At 48.8% G+C, this 15,684-nt stretch overlaps 1 protein-coding gene across 3 annotated transcripts in view; it reads left to right on the top strand.

Annotated features, from left to right (window-relative positions):
• LARP4B (La ribonucleoprotein 4B) overlaps positions 1-15,684 on the top strand; it is a 93,449-nt gene that overhangs the window by 62,258 nt on the left and 15,507 nt on the right. For all 3 annotated transcript variants that reach the window (XM_047064918.1, XM_047064919.1, XM_047064916.1), the window contains 7 exons: positions 1,014-1,117; positions 5,144-5,254; positions 6,712-6,765; positions 6,850-7,059; positions 9,589-9,695; positions 10,219-10,470; positions 14,575-14,620. In XM_047064918.1, the coding sequence (XP_046920874.1) occupies positions 1,014-1,117; positions 5,144-5,254; positions 6,712-6,765; positions 6,850-7,059; positions 9,589-9,695; positions 10,219-10,470; positions 14,575-14,620 (884 nt within the window). The remainder of the gene's footprint in view (positions 1-1,013; positions 1,118-5,143; positions 5,255-6,711; positions 6,766-6,849; positions 7,060-9,588; positions 9,696-10,218; positions 10,471-14,574; positions 14,621-15,684) is intronic.

Below are 15,684 nucleotides of genomic sequence, written 5' to 3'. Positions count from 1 at the left end.
TTCACAGGGGTATTGGTGCATAGTTCTTGCTTTTGATGTCTTTGTTTAGTTTATTGGAGAGCAGAGAACTTCTGGTTTCATGGGTTGAATTGGAGTGTGTTACCTTTGGTGTTTTGAAAGAGGTTGTCCTGTGGGATTGGTTTATGTTTTTCTTAAATATTTGATAGGATTCTCCAAGGACACTGTCTGGGCCTTGAGTTCTCTTTTAGATCCAGGCCTGTTCTGGTGACTGTCTTTTTAGGGTGTGCTTTGGTGGTGTGTATTGTTACGGATGTTTCTAGTTCATGTAAGTAGTCTAACTTATTAGTGTGAGCTTTTCATATTTCCTTATGATCCTTTTAAATATGAATAGAACCTGTAGTAAAGTCATTCTTCCATTCCTGATGTTGCTAACTTGAGCTCGTCGGGGTGGACAGCACTGAGCCCCGATTCTGATCATACGCAATACAGTTTCGTAGACATGACACCAAAAACAAAACATAACGAGAAGGAGTGCATGTAAGCACTGGTGAGGTCTGATTCAGGCCTGTCCCTGTGTGCACACCATTGCCCCAACACCAGCTTCCTTGTGTTGACGGTGGGTGTGTCGTCCCTGGAAAAAGCTGGGTGAGGCACATGTGGCACCTTCTTGTGAGTTTAAAATAGAAAGTCATAATAGGACAGAAAATTATTTTATGATAGGGACTCGTGGAAATAGGAAGCCAGTTAACTCTGAGTTGTGATCTCCATTTAGTTGTTTTTCTTTAGAATCTGTGGTACAGGGTGTTAAATTTACTGCAGCTCTTAAAGGACTTTTTGAATTCCCATGTTCCTTTGTTTAGAGAACTGTAAATGCAGGACGGGTTTAAAAACTTCCGATGGTTTGTGTCACAGTGACCCACTGTATGCGGGTTTCTTCGGTGCATTTAGTAAATATAATGTAGCACACTGCACAGGAGTGTTTATGACAGCGTACAAATGGTTAGTCAGCTTTAGTATTTGTGTTTTACCATTCATTCTTCTTCTCTTTGTAGCTTTACCTTTAGTCCAAGTGGACGAGAAGGGAGAAAAAGTAAGGCCAAATCAGAACCGCTGCATCGTGATACTGCGTGAAATCTCCGAGTCCACCCCTGTGGAAGTAAGTCCTCTCTCCTCCAAAGCACGCTTGCCCATTTTTTGTGTGGGTTTTTTGTTTATTTTTGTGTATTTCTGTGTTTTGGGGGGGTATATTTTTAAGAATATGCACAGTGATGCTTTCTTCGCAGGACCTACACACTGATAGTGTCCCAGAACTCCACCGTGTACCTCACGCTACACAGTACAGGAGAGTTGGTAACTCACTGTTTAGAAATTAAAAGTGAGAAAGGTTTAAATACTCGTTAAAAATAATAAACCCACAAGTTAAGACAAGGAACATGTTTTTACGTTAAATAAGTTTTCAGGACAAGCATCTCCACGACAACGGGGGAACTCGGCAGAGTTGAGAGAATGTGCTGTAACGAGTGCCTGGACTGGCCGGCTGGCCTGCCCACATCAGGGCTGATGCTGGCACAGGGGGAGGCAGGCACGTCCCTTCTGTGGAAACGGGGCCTGGAGATCAAAACTTGAGTAGTACCAACTTAGGCAGTAATTTTAGGAAACTACAGTATTTGATAGCGTAAGAGTCCTGAAGAGTGATCTGCTGTTACTGCTTTGCTGGAAAATGTGTTACTCGTGCAGATGCTCATGCTGGGGCGCGTTGTGTAAACCCTGCAGGCCAGTGGAACCCGCTGGCCACACCTGGGACGATGAAAAGCCGTGAGGTGGGGCTTTAACAGAGGCAGCTCTTGGCCTGGTTAGAGCATGCCGGCTGGCTGCTGTGCGGACACTTCAAGACCCAGGAAGTTTGCTTTCTTAGTCCTGGGTCTTCCATGAGTTAGGCCTGGGTCAGTCATGCTGTGGACATTCTCTTCCTTCTCCGTAGGGAAGATAGATTAGTGTACGTGCAGGCTTAGGAAGGACAGTTTCTGGTGGAGTGTAACAAAGGTGAGAGTTCTAACAAATCTCTGATAGGATTAAAAAAATCACACCTTCTTGCGTATGGCACTGTTCTAGCGGGGTTTACTTTCTGTTCAACTGAGGCTCGTTTTTACTCATTCTGTATTATAGTATGTGAAGAAAAAGAAATTGGATTGAATTTTTGGTCCTCTTTTTAAGGTTCCAAATATGAAGGATCATCCTGTTTCTTCCTGCCAGTTTGGGTGCCTGTATTAACTCACAGTAGTATTTAAGACATAGGTCCTGTAAGATACTTGTAAAGACTATAACCAAGAAGAATTTTCTACTTTTCACTGCGGACACTGATCGTGGTGTATTTATATTATTCCAAATAGCATATCCTACATGTGTTGTAAAACTTGAACCATGGAAATTTTAAGAGAGAAGGCTCAGAGGAAACTATGATAAATTAAACGTTGACCAAGTAAAGAAACGGGGACAGACGTGGTCATGCGAAGCTGAGTGAGAGGACAGGAGGCCGCCCCGAGCACAGGTGGCAGAGAGCCCCTCTTGGGGGCCGGCGGCCAGCAGTCTTTGGAAAGCAGCCATGTGCTTGTTGGTGCTCAGAAAAGTTTTTATTTATTTATTTTTTTTTTAATTTTTTTTTTTTTTTCAACGTTTATTTATTTTTGGGACAGAGAGAGACAGAGCATGAACGGGGGAGGGGCAGAGAGAGAGGCAGACACAGAATCGGAAACAGGCTCCAGGCTCCGAGCCATCAGCCCAGAGCCTGACGCGGGGCTCGAACTCACGGACCGCGAGATCGTGACCTGGCTGAAGTCGGACGCTTAACCGACTGCGCCACCCAGGCGCCCCTTTTTTTTTTTTTTTTTTAATTTTTTTTTCAACGAGAAAAGTTTTTAAATTATAGTTGATTTGGGCGATGAACTGTCTTTTATCAGATGGCCCTGTTTTCCCTGGCAGTATTTTGCTCTGGAATCGACTTTGGTGTTAACATAGCCACTGCAGCTTTGTTGTGTTACCGTAGGCACAGTGCATCGTCTTTGTGTTAACGTAGCCCGTCCGTGTCTTCGTGGTTAGCGGGCACTTCTTGGGACCCTCCCACAGTTGGGTCGCGCCTTCCTTACCCTGGAGATCTCTGCTTCTGAGTGCGGAGCTGGCGCCATTATCCTGGAAGTGACTGTGTGATTGGGTTGAAATCTAGCATCTTGCTGCTTGTTTTCTTTGTCTATACTGTTCTTGTTTTCTTGCCTCCCTTTGTTTTGGGCTAACGTGGTTTTTATCTCCCTTTTTGGCTTATTAGATATAACTCTTTGTTTTGTTTTAGTGATGGCTTTTACGGTTTGTAGTCGACACCGAAGTGTATCAGCATCTGCCTTTCCTTAATATAGTACCACTTGTTCACCTTTCTGAGATGGTCCCCCACTTCTCACGCCCGTCTGTGCTCAGAAATTCTGTGTAGTCCTAAACCACATAGTGCTTTGTTGTTGTGCTTGCTTTAAACGAGTCAATTTTCTTTTAAAGAGATTAAAAATAAAGATGTGTTTCATATTTATCCACCATGTACCATTTACAGTGCTTTTCATTCCATGTCTAGATCTAGACTTCCTTTTAGCTTCCTTTCTGCCTGGGTATTCCTTTATTTCTTGGGGTGCAGGTCTACTGGTAGTGAGTTTTTTCAGCTTTTGTGTGTTTGAGAAAATGTCTATTTTACTGTCCTTTATAAAAGATACTTTCTCTGGGTGTAGAATCCAGGATTGACAAGATTGTTTATCCTTCCTGTGTTTTGAAGATGTCCTTCTGTGTTCTGGTGTGCGTTGTTTCTGAGGATGGGTCCTTCGTTTTTGTCTCCATTCCTCTGTATGTAGTGACTGTTCTTTTTTCTTACTGCCTTGAAGATTTTAGGCAATTTGATTGTGATACACCTTGATGTAGCTGGTAAGTTTCTTGTACTTGAAGTGTCCTGAGCTATTATTTCTTCAAATAGTTTTTCTCTTCTCCCTTCTTTTTTTTTTTTTTCAAAGTTCTAACTAACCATTAATCCTACTTAGTGCATTTTTCATTCCAGAAGTTCATTTTGGGTCTTTATTTCTTTCTTCTTCCATATCTCTATTTAACATGTTCAGTCTTTACTTTTGTGAATATAGAATATATGTCTAACAACTATTTTAATATCCTTGCCTTTTAATTCTGTCATCTGTATCAGTTCGGGGTCTAATTTGATGGACTTCCCTCCCTTAGGTCATATTTTCTCATTTCTTTGTGTATCTGGTGAATTTTGAATGGAGGCCAGGCATTTGGATTTTGTGTTATTGGGTCCTGAATGTCTTTGTATTCTTCCCCTGTAGTCATTTTTGAGCTTTGTTTGAGGTTCAATTTGACCCTTTAGGCATATTGTTAGGTGGGAGCCAGGCTGCCTTCACTCCAGGCCGGTTCTTCGTTCTTCCGCACACTGCAGCCGGGCCCTTCTGTGTGCACTGCCTGAGGTCCTGTGAGTTGGGAGTTTTTCCCACTGTGTCTGGTGGGGAGACACTCCCCCGCCCCCATCCCGGCAAGCTCTGCTGCTGTTCCCTCTGGTCATTTCAGGGGCTGTTGATGCACACCGAGCCCCACTGAGAGCCCTGGACTCGTGGGGATGGGTCAGCGCTCACCTCCTGGCACTGAGTTGTGGGGTCTCCATGGGGACTCCGGGCCCAAGCTGGGCACTCGCAGGCTCATCTGCCCTGTATGGCCTGAGCTCTGCTTTCTGAAACTGTCTTTTCCTACATTTTGTCTTTGGTTTTGGGGAGCATAAACCTGGCCCATCTTGGCCAAAACCAAAAGTTCAGCTAATTTTAAATTTCTCAGATTACCACCCTCCTTCCCCAGGTGTGTAGTTACCAGCTCTCTAGTGCAGTGCAGCAATGTCAGCACGTTAATTTACCTTAAAGGGACCTTGGTCCTAAGAAAAGCACTTGGTACGTAGTGGATTTACTTCCTGTGGCAGTGGGGACCTGATTCTGGAAGCCACACTCAGCACCTCTGCTCTTCTGGAAGAGGTTTACTAGCCATCAGTATGTTGGACTCTGTGTCTAAGAATATGTCCTCCAGTGTCCATACCATTTCTATTTGGTAAGGACAGATGCAGTGTAGCCGAGAATTAATTTCTGCCTCTCTGTCCCTGTAGGAAGTAGAAGCACTGTTCAAAGGAGACAATTTACCGAAATTCATAAACTGTGAATTTGCCTATAATGATAATTGGTTTATTACATTTGAAACAGAAGCTGATGCACAGCAGGTAAGTCCTTCCCACCGCTGTTGAAGCCCAGCGTTACCAGTACTTAATACTTAACCTAAGTTGTGCGTAGGGGGCCTGACTGTGGGTGTTGAGATTACTGTTGCATTGTGGCACTAAGTTTGATTATATAAAGTGCAGGGGAAATCATGTTGTAGAAACTGAAATAGGTGTGTTTGTGCAAATAGTTTTTGTAGCAATATGTAAAACATATGACGTTATTTCTTAAGGACATGTAAGATGAGCAGCATGTGAAAATGAGTTCTTTTCTTTTATGTTTTCTTTTCTCGGGCGGAGAAAAGTTTTAATACTTAGAAAGTGTTTTGGGAAATTGGAACACCACCTTAACTTTCACCAGGTGTCACTGTGTGTCGTAAGACAGTTGAAACGGCCCTGCGGCCCTCTGGGAGGAGAGGCAGGGAGTTATGATGGTCTCTCTGCCCTTCAAGGAGGAGTCTTGCTGGGGGAAACGTTAACGTGCTTAAAGGGATTGCCAGCACAGGTGGCTCTTGAACAGCGTGGAGGTTAGGGATGCCGACCCCGCATGGTGGGGAGTCCACGTGTAATGATTGATTCTCCGAAGTGTGAACTATTGCTAGTCTACTGTTGGGCTGCCTGAAGTCTTCCTGATAACATAAACAATTGACTAACTCCTACCTTGTCTCTTATATACTGTGTTCTTAGAATAAAATAAGCTGGAGAAAATACTGCTAAGAAAATCATAAGTAGGAGAAAATGCATTTATAGTACTGTCTTGTAGTTCTCGAAAGTCTGCATGTGGGTGGCCCTTTGTGGTTCAAACCCGTGTTTGAGGGTCAGCTGTGTATATTACGTGTTAAGTGACATGAATGCAATGAAGTTCAGAAGAGAGAAACCTGAAGGATGGGTGTTAATGGGCTGGAAGGGAAAGGACAGAGGAGGAGCTGGGCGGTTGGAGACAGGTAGGAGCTGTGAGCGCGGCAGGCGCGCGCCGTCCTCACCAGGAGGGCGCGTGTGACGGGCCCAGGTCAGATCAGGTGGCTCAGAGCCTTAAGGAGTGCACTTGGGAGAAGAATAAGGAGCCACGTAGGCAGGGACTTCGGAATATTGCAATCTCAATGTTCTCCTGAACCGTGTAATTCCATTTTCAGATTGGAGTTATGACTGGGGACTTGGTATCCATTATTACCTGCAGGTCAGGACCCTTGGCTGGTGGCCTGTGGGAGGCTCTACGGTGTCTGTTAGTCCTGCTCGAATCGTGGTCACATGTTGAGCATGAGACTGTTTGCTGGAGGCTCCCTCACTCTTAGAGGTTCTTTTAAGGAACCATTGACCCAGAGTAGGTTAAAATTCCCCATTCTAGGTTCTGTCCGTCGTATTTTGATGACCCCATTCCTTAGCTGAGGTAGTGAGTTACCTGCCAGTTCCTTGTGTTTCTAAGATGAATAACACAGTGGTATTGTGGATGGTTTTGCCCTCAGGCTTACAAATATCTTCGAGAAGAAGTCAAGACTTTTCAAGGAAAACCAATTAAGGTAAGCAAGACCACTCCTTAGACTCTCTGTATTTGCAAATCACTTCTTCAGTATTCTCACAGACACTTCTGTGTCTTCACACAGGCACGGATAAAAGCAAAGGCAATAGCTATAAACACATTTTTGCCAAAGAATGGATTTAGACCTCTGGACATGAGCCTTTACGCGCAGCAGCGCTACACAGCCTCCTTTTACTTACCTCCGGTCTACAGCCCTCAGCAGCAGTTCCCCCTGTACAGCCTGATTGCTCCCCAGACGTGGTCGGCCACACACAGCTATCTTGATCCGCCGCTGGTGAGTCCTGCGGTGTTTGGAGCTTATGCAGCCGGAGGTTCTGTGGTGGGCACTGCACCAGGTGCTCAGAAGGGTGGGGCCCCGGGCCTCTAGGGGAACCGGACGGGTCTACAGTCTGCCGTGGTGAAACGGACCCTCGGGTCCTGTAGCAGACCTCAATTTAATCGGGAGATCAGTGTGCCGCTGTGTACACTGAAAAAGTGGAAGGTTCTAATCTTGATCCTTGGCGGGGTCCACCTGCCGTCCTGTGTAGCAGCACCTTCCTAAGCCGTGTAGTTCCCAGTAAAACACAAAACGTGATCCGAGCTCTGGGATGACGGGGTTACTTCTGAGCACAGGGGGTGCCAGGGGAGACACTTTTAAGGACTCACAGATGTTTTCACAGGCTTCTAACAGTGGAGGACGAGGAGACCTATAGCTTTATTCTTCCCACCAGCCCCAGACTGACTGGCCTGTGTAGTGGGTCCAGGTGGTTTTCCCCAGCTGTGTCGCTGGAGAGCTTAGAGAGGTCAGGCGGGCCCCGGCTGGGCATGGGACAGAATCAGGACTGTGATCAGCCCCGGTCGTTGGGCTCCCACCATGGACAGTGGGGATGGGCTGATGGACAGGCTTGCATGAGGCCGCAGGGCAGGTGTCGGTGGGGCCAGAGACAGGGAAGGGCACAACGTGTGGAAGGTTGTATTTGGGAAGTCGGAGTTGAGTAATGGTCTTGAGGGTGTGACTGTGGACCGAGCTGGGGAAAGCTGTGTGGGGCTGGGGTCACGTGGGGGATGTGGCAGAGGCCTGTGAGCCAGGCCCCACCACCATGTGGGGATGTCATGTGGGGCTCTTGTTAGAGATGGAGCAGCAACTCAGGTGGGGTTGGGGGTGTCCGTGCCTGTCGCACACGTGCAGATGAGCGTCCCTAAGAGCACGCAGCCTGGGAAAAACCATGGTGTCAGGCAGGCGGGCGGGAACTGGGAAAACGGGACCTGGACAGAATACCGTGAAGCTTACAGTGGGGGCTTACCTGGTGTGATGTCCTCTCTGCTGAGCTCATCAGGAGGTGGAAGGAAGGGGGCTGTAGGAGAGCCAGTGGGTGTGCGGGGGCACCGGCCGGCTGGCGTGCTGGGTGTCTCTGAGCTGAAACGGAGGCTGAGGCAGGGAGCTCCGAGGGGAAGCCAGGCTGTGTGGCATCTCCGGTGTGTCCTGAGGCCGCGCACTCTGTGCCTGTGGCTTGTGGGGCCACAGGAGTCGGGAGAGGTGGTCATGGGCACCGTCAGGGCCTGAGGTCTGGAGACACTGCAGACACGGTTTCTCCCCCTCCCCCCCATGCTAAAAATGCTACGTTCTGTTGAAAGTACCAGTGGCCATGTGGCCGGCAGATCATGAGAGAACCGTAATGGGGAGTAGAGTCCTTGAGCTCTGGCATTGAAGAATTTCTCCAGGGGAGGCCAGCCGGCGCACTGTGCTGTCTGCTTCCTCTGGAGTTACGTGGCTTTTCGGACCGCTCTCATCGCGTCTGTGCCTGTCTGGCACTAGGGGTCGGTTGGCCATTTCAGGTGGTTCCTTTGACCCTGGTTCAGGAATGAGGCCTTTTGCTTGCTCAAAAGCACACTGTGTCATTTGGAGCAGATGTGAAGAGATAGTACCTGTTAATTCTCAGCAAGTAATGTCAAATGATTGGGTTAGGGACTTATTTATTTATTTCTAAAAAATGTTTATTTTTGAGAGTGAGTGAGCAAGCATGGGTGGGGGAGGGGCAGAGAGAGAAAGGGAGACACAGAATCCAAAGCAGGCTCCAGGCTCTGAACTGTTATTGCAAAGCCTGACACGGGGCTCGAACTCACGAACTGTGAGATCGTGACCTGAGCCAAAGTGAGACGCTTAACTGACTGAGCCACCTGAGTGCTCCCGAGGGTCTAATTTATTTTTAAACTCTTGAGCAGAATTACTCAAATACCAGAGTTCTCTATGTAAGAGTACATACAGGAAATGATTTGTCACAACTGGTCTTACCATGATTCACAATCTTACGCGATTTAAAATCTCGTTCCTGTGTGATTGATAGATTTTTAAATAGTCTCACTCTGGCAGCTATTCTCAGATGGCATGTTGAGGATTCTCACAAAGTTCTAAGTGTATCTTTTGCCCCCAGAGTTTCCCCTCTGTTGCTTTTTTTTTTTTTTTTTTTAAATCAGCAAACAATTTTATTTGGTCCTAAGCTGTGTCTAACATCTGCTTTCTGTCACAGCATATGCTTAGCTCCAGCCCCCACAGGTGTAGGTTGGCTTCCTTGGGGGGCTGTTGTGGGGAGGTCACCTTAGTCGGCCCAGAAGGAGGCCTCAGCCCCAGCCTGGTTCAGGAAATATTGGTCATTGGCAATAATCTAACACCATGTTCTTTTCATCCGGGAAATATTTCAAGCCTTAACTGGAGCAGAGCCTACTTGGCAAGTCGAGAAATAACTCCAATGACCATGAGGTGCACCGTTAGCCAGCGTGAAGGCTGTTTATGGCTTGCTGACTTGTTTGTTTTTAATGAATCTAGGTAACTCCGTTTCCAAATACTGGATTTATAAATGGGTTTACGTCTCCAACCTTCAAACCTGCAGCGTCTCCTCTGACTTCGCTCAGACAGTACCCTCCAAGAAGCAGGCAAGTTCCACGAGTGGTGGAGACGTGGTGGCTCCCCGGGGTTTGTGGTAAGAGGTCTGCCACGCTGTGCTGTGCTCTTGAGTGGAGCAGAATGAGCCGTGTTGAAGCGGGGAGTCCTTCCCACGTGCTCGAGTCACGTTTAGTACATGGAGAAGCTCTTTCTGACGAGCTCTTGGGACACATGTGACCAGTGGAGATGAAACCGCTGGAAGCCTAGAATCGCACTGAGGTCATACCCTGAGATGTGTGCCGGAGTGCCTGCATAAGGCACAGGTGCTCTGCGGCTTGTGGCCGTGGGGTCCTGCTTTGAATTTGGACCTGGGCCGCCGCAACACAGAACGTCGATACTTTGTAGATTCACATTAGCGGACACAGCATGCGTTAACTATTTCTTAAGTAATGTTTGTACTGTTTTTTTCTAAATAGAAAGTACCTTTTAGTTGAGTCATTTCATGTTAGCAAGGTCATTTTATGATGCCACGATGGCTTTAACACTGAGCATGTGCAAACCTTCTGTTTCCAGGAATCCTAGCAAATCTCATCTACGCCATGCCATTCCCAGTGCAGAGAGAGGACCTGGACTGTTAGAAAGCCCTTCGATATTTAACTTCACTGCAGACCGTCTAATTAATGGCGTTCGGAGCCCACAGGCACGGCAGACAGGTCCTCCTAGAACACGGATACAGAACCCTCCCGCCTACGCCAAGAGGGAGGTTGGGTCTGGTCGCGTGGAGCAGAGCAGCGCGGAATCTCCCCCTGGTTTAGGGAGAGGGAGGTGAGTCCTTGCGAGCTGCTATCAGACAGCTGCGGCCTGTCCCAGTAGGCTGTGAACATTGTCCAGTGTCCTCTGCAGGCGTGGTTTAGCATTTCCTCTTCAGATACAGTACACAGCATCAGATCAAAGGTTTTATGTAATTACTCAGAGGGTCACTCGAGCGCAGAGACTTGACAGGCTTCCTCTTCTTTATATAACATTGTGGAAAGAGCTGTAGATGGACAGGAACCACATTAGGTCACAGTCGTTGGTGGACATTTGGAGCTTTGCACACACCAGTGTCCACGCTGCGGGTCTGAGGCCTCCTCCCCCCCACCTCCCCGTGTAGAGGCCCAGCATCTCAGCCTTGCTCCATTTCCATGGTAGTGAGTGGGTTGTGCGCCAGGCAGACCAGGCTGTGGCAGACCAGACCATTTGTACTAAATGTATTTGGAAAAATAAGCCGTACTGGTGAAGCGGTGCCCGCTGGCCACACTCTGTGGAGATGTGCCCGTGCTGTCCGTGGGACACACACTAACACCCTGGGTCCCTCGGTGTCTGGTCGTTCCCGTGCCTCTGATGTCGGGCTGTGCCCAGGACCTCCGTACTTTTCCTTGAGGCAGCGTGCGTGCTGCCCCGCCTCCTGCCCCTTCCTCCTCTGTTTGGGAGTAAGGTTAGAAGAGGCAGAGGTGAGTGCGTCCGTCCGGTTTGGTCTCTCGGTGGTCGGCTGTGCATGGGGCTGTCTGGAAGGAAATCCCTTCTGACAGGTAACCTGCACTGGTTCAGCCCGCCTAAGCATTTCTTTCACCAACTTGGAAAACTTTAGATGCACATGTTCCCAGTGTTGCACATCAGCACAATGTCTGCACACAGAGGTTCCTGCAGCGTGGGCTCCTCTCTGTCCCTGGCGCTCTGGGGCATGTGAGGGGCCCAGAGGCACAGTGCACTGCATTGGTAGCACGTCAGTTTACACGGTCTGGCCTGGGTGGGGCCAGGGGACTGAGTGGCTGGCTGCAGCCTGCCGCCACACGTCACCAGGACATTTGCCGTAAAGTCAGCTCGATGGGTATTGGAGAGGTGAAGGTTACTGAGGCCACACAGAGGCTGCGGCCAGCCACGGGGCTGGGGCGGGGGGGGGGGGGGGACAGCAGAGACCAGAGGCTTGCCGCAGGGCCTGCGGAGCTGAGGCCAGACCTGAAGGAGGCCGCGCCTGTCACCTGGGTGATGCCGCGGGCGCCGGTCTGTCCTCCTCAGAAGACAGCTCAGAGGAAGTACCAGCGGGAGGGCAAGTCCATAGGCCCACTCTCTGCCTCCCCATCTCCCTCTGGCGTCTTGGGAAAAGCTCCACAGGAAGTGTCCTGGCAGTGGAAGGACAGGGCCACCTGGCGTCGCGGAAACTGAAGGGCACCCGGCTGACCCATGTGGGCCACCTCTGGCCACACAGTCACGGGTGATCTTGTTCTGCGGTAGGACTTTGCAGGACAGCAGGAACCGCCTTGCGCTTTTCCCAACAGAGGGCTACCCTCACCCTCCAGACTGCGGCTGCCCCCGTGGGACATCCTGGTGCTCACGCCTGCCATGTCAACAGACAGGGTGTTGGTGCCTAGGCGTCTTCAGCTGGAGGGCAAGCCAAAGTGGCTGTGTCCCCCACCGGTGCCCCTGTACCAGCAACCTTCTTTCTCTTAGGTTTTGTTTTCTGTTTTAATTTTTTTTAATGTTTATTTATTTTTGAGAGAGAAAGAGACGGCATGAACAGGGGAGGGGCAGAGAGAGGGAGACACAGAATTCAAAGCAGGCTCCAGGCTCTGAGCTGTCAGCACAGAGCCCGACACGGGGCTCGAACCCACGAACCGTGAGATTGTGACCTGAACCAGAGTTGGACACTTAACTGACTGAGCCACCAGGAGTCCCTCTTTCTCTTAGGTTTTGTTTCATTTTCCTTTAACTTTGTTGGGTGGTAAGGAGCAATATGAGGGGCCCCGGCAGCCCCCTGGGACCACTTGTGGTTCTCCCACCCTGTGTGGCAGTGACCGCCAGCTGGGTTCAGGTGTGTCACATGCTGAGAGCGACTGCCAGGCTCAGAGTTGTGGGCCCAGGAAGGAAGCACGGTGCTGGTGAAAAGTCAGGTGTGATAGTGAAGAGTCCTCCCACCTATGCTCCACACTCCAGCCCTGTGCCACGCTCACCTTGGAGCCCGTGTTATGTCTCCTGAGGTAGGACTGTCCTCTGAGGACACTCTGGCCCTGGTCGGGTGGCCCGGGCACCATGTCCAGAGACATGCCTGTGGTGCCGACACAGTGGTGGAGGCCCAGCCAGGACAAAAAAAGGTCAGTGCTGTCAGCCAGCCGGGGCCCACCGGTAGGGACACACGGGCCAGGCGTGGTGGCAGGGCCCCAACGTGATCGCTGCGCCCCTGGGGCAAGATAGGTGCACCTCTTCTCTCCCGGCTGTCGGGGTCTTGTCTGAAGTGCTGTGTGTGTCGCAGGTGTGCGCACGCTGTCTCTTCCCCGGCCTCCTCCCAAGGGCTCTTCGTCACCATACGTTGAGGGCGAGTCTCTGCGAGGCTTTTGTCCAGCCAGACCCTGAGCCTCCTGCTGCAGAGCTATTTCTGCCTCCAGACACAGGATGCAGCAAATGTTGCTTGAAGTTCTAGGTCTGGAAAGATTCCCCTGTACACTGGTCTTGGGGAGCACTTTTGATTGTGGTGTGGAGTGGAGTGGAGGCGTCCACACATTGCATGGCTGTCCCTGGTGCTAGTCTGGAACTGACCACCCTGCCCCCCCCCCCGGTCACTGTTCTCAGGGACTCCCTGTGAGGAGGCCTCAGCAGTGGACCGAGAGCTGTTGCTGGCGTTTGTGCTTTTCCCTGGGGCTTAGTGCCCCATTTCTGATGGGCAGCTCGAGTCCATGGTCACTTGCTGTCCCATGGTCCGGCATGTAGTCTCCACTGGGAGCCAGTTGAAAGCGGGAGCCTTTCTGGAGTACTTTCTAAAGGAAAGGGTATGGCTTTGCTCCGAAGTCCTAGAAGTTTGCACTGTTGCTTCTCCTAGAGGGTCTAGCCAGAGGCCCCAGAGTGTCCTTTTTCGGCACAAAAGTGGAAGGCTCTCAGCCTGTCCTAATTAGCTAGGCCATCCTGGGCAAGGCTGCTTGTGGGTTTTGTGTAAAGGAAAGGAATTGGTCAAGATTATTTCTTTGAACTCCTTTCCAGCTTACACTGTACAAGTGTATTCAGCTGAAATGACAAAGGGATAAGTAAGTAAAGACAACTCTAAATGAGAGTTACTCTGAACTCTTAGGCCACATAAGCCCATCCACAGCATGAAAGTATGCTATGGACTCCGGGCGCTTGCCCGCAAAGATCTAGAGCCTTGTGCACACAGCCGGCTGCTGGGGATAGGCAATGCCTGGGGTTTGGAAACCCTGGAGTAGACCATTGGTAGTGCTGACACGGTGGGTCATGTTGGGGCTGAGAGGGAGAGCAGGCCAGGCTACTTCGGGGTCTTTCCGTTTTAATGATTCATCTGATACATTTCATTACCAGTGTTTAACAGTTCACCTGGATGGCCGATTGTCAGGTTTTATATATCTTGTCATTTCAACTGAATGGACGTTCAGGTATTTCTATCATAACAAAAATTCTAAATGAGTATTAGGAAAATTTTATCAGTAAATGTTTTTTTTCTTTTTTCTTTTTGTTTTTAAGTTCTCTATCTAGACATCACTTGTAGTCTTTTACTATGAAATTATTATTTTGTTTATATTTCTTAAAGTTGGGGTTAAAAAAGCATTTTCTTAATGTTTATTTTTGAGAGAGACAGAGTGAGAGCGGGGGAGGGTCAGAGAGAGAGGAAGACACAGTATCCGAGGCAGGCTCCAGGCTCTGAGCTGTCAGCACAGAGCCTGACGCGGGGCTCGAACCCACGAACTGTGAGATCATGACCTGAGCTGAAGTTGGTCGCTTAACTGACTGAGCACCCAGGTGCCCCTAAAGTTGGGGTATTATAATCAAAAGTCATCTGTAAAAGATTACAAAGGAATAAAGACCGAATAAGTGTGCACGTACCGGTGCTCAGTGAAAAATCTTCCCGGTGGGAAAAAATTAGTCTTTTGCTTTCCTCTTTTCTAGGAAGAATTCCTTTGGTTACCGGAAGAAACGGGAGGAGAAACTGACAGTGAGTACATCTAGTCCGTGGCACTTTTGCAAGATTCTTAAGCTTAATTCATATTAAATGTGAGATTTAACTACATGAATGAAGGTTAAGAGGTTTTATCTTAATCTGATATGCATCAGGTGATAACTGACATTATTGTAGCCTAAAGAGGAGAAGTTGGAGGCGACTGTAAAATACTGGTCACTAAAGAGTCTGGAATGTCACCACACCGTGATAGTGTGTGTGCAGTAGGCACAGCCAAGACCACAGTGTGCACACGCGGTGGTCTACACACACATTGTGAGTTTTCTGTGTGTGGATAACTGGACAGTACTAGTTCAATGAGCTGAATTTAATAGTTCTGGCAAGCAGAATAAACTTTCCTGTGTAGGAGTTAGTGCATCAGTATTTTTCATTCAAAACCCTTAACTTCGTATCTCCTATGTGGAAAGCATTACTGCCTTGTGCTCTAATGGTCAGAACAAACCCACTAAGGGTGGGCCCGAGCGAACGCTGCGTACTGGAGGCATGGCCACATTTGCTTGGGTTGATCATGTAGCTCCTCCTATAGATAATGCTTCTGGGCTTTGGTGTGGGGTTGGATCCATACCTTTCTATGTGAAGTATGCCAGCTTAGCTCATGTGGACCTGTGGGTGGATGGAAGGATGTCCATCCTTGCACTTCAAGGACTGGAAGGACCTTCAGTAGATTCTTGGTCCACCCCCTGAGCCAGTGAGTATGTGCTCTCCTGTCACACAAGGTACATTTTCTCTGTCTAGTTAGAAAGCACAGATAAGTAGTTAATAAAACAGTCGTAATGCTGCTGTGTTGGTTGATTTAGTCTAGGTTTTGGTGAACCCTTTGGTGAGGCAGTTTAAATTGGCTGATTACAGTTGGAATTAATGAATTCTTCTAACATGTGGACTAACAAGACTGGTATCAGAGTATGTCTTCAGATATTAGTTCCCTGAACTGAATTACTCTCAATTGGTTACTAAATTGCCTTCAGAGGGGACATTTATTCCTGTTGCATTTTGCATACCTGACTCACGTGTTCATACCAGGGAGCCTCTTGGAAGGCCAG

The sequence above is a fragment of the Lynx rufus genome, unplaced genomic scaffold (genome assembly GCF_022079265.1).
Source record: "Lynx rufus isolate CCGP_SWC_20201006 ecotype Redwood Valley unplaced genomic scaffold, mLynRuf1.p SCAF_7, whole genome shotgun sequence".
NCBI lineage: Eukaryota > Metazoa > Chordata > Mammalia > Carnivora > Felidae > Lynx > Lynx rufus.
The sequence above is the reverse complement of the archived record's forward strand: the minus strand, read 5'-3'. Positions and strand labels throughout refer to the sequence as shown.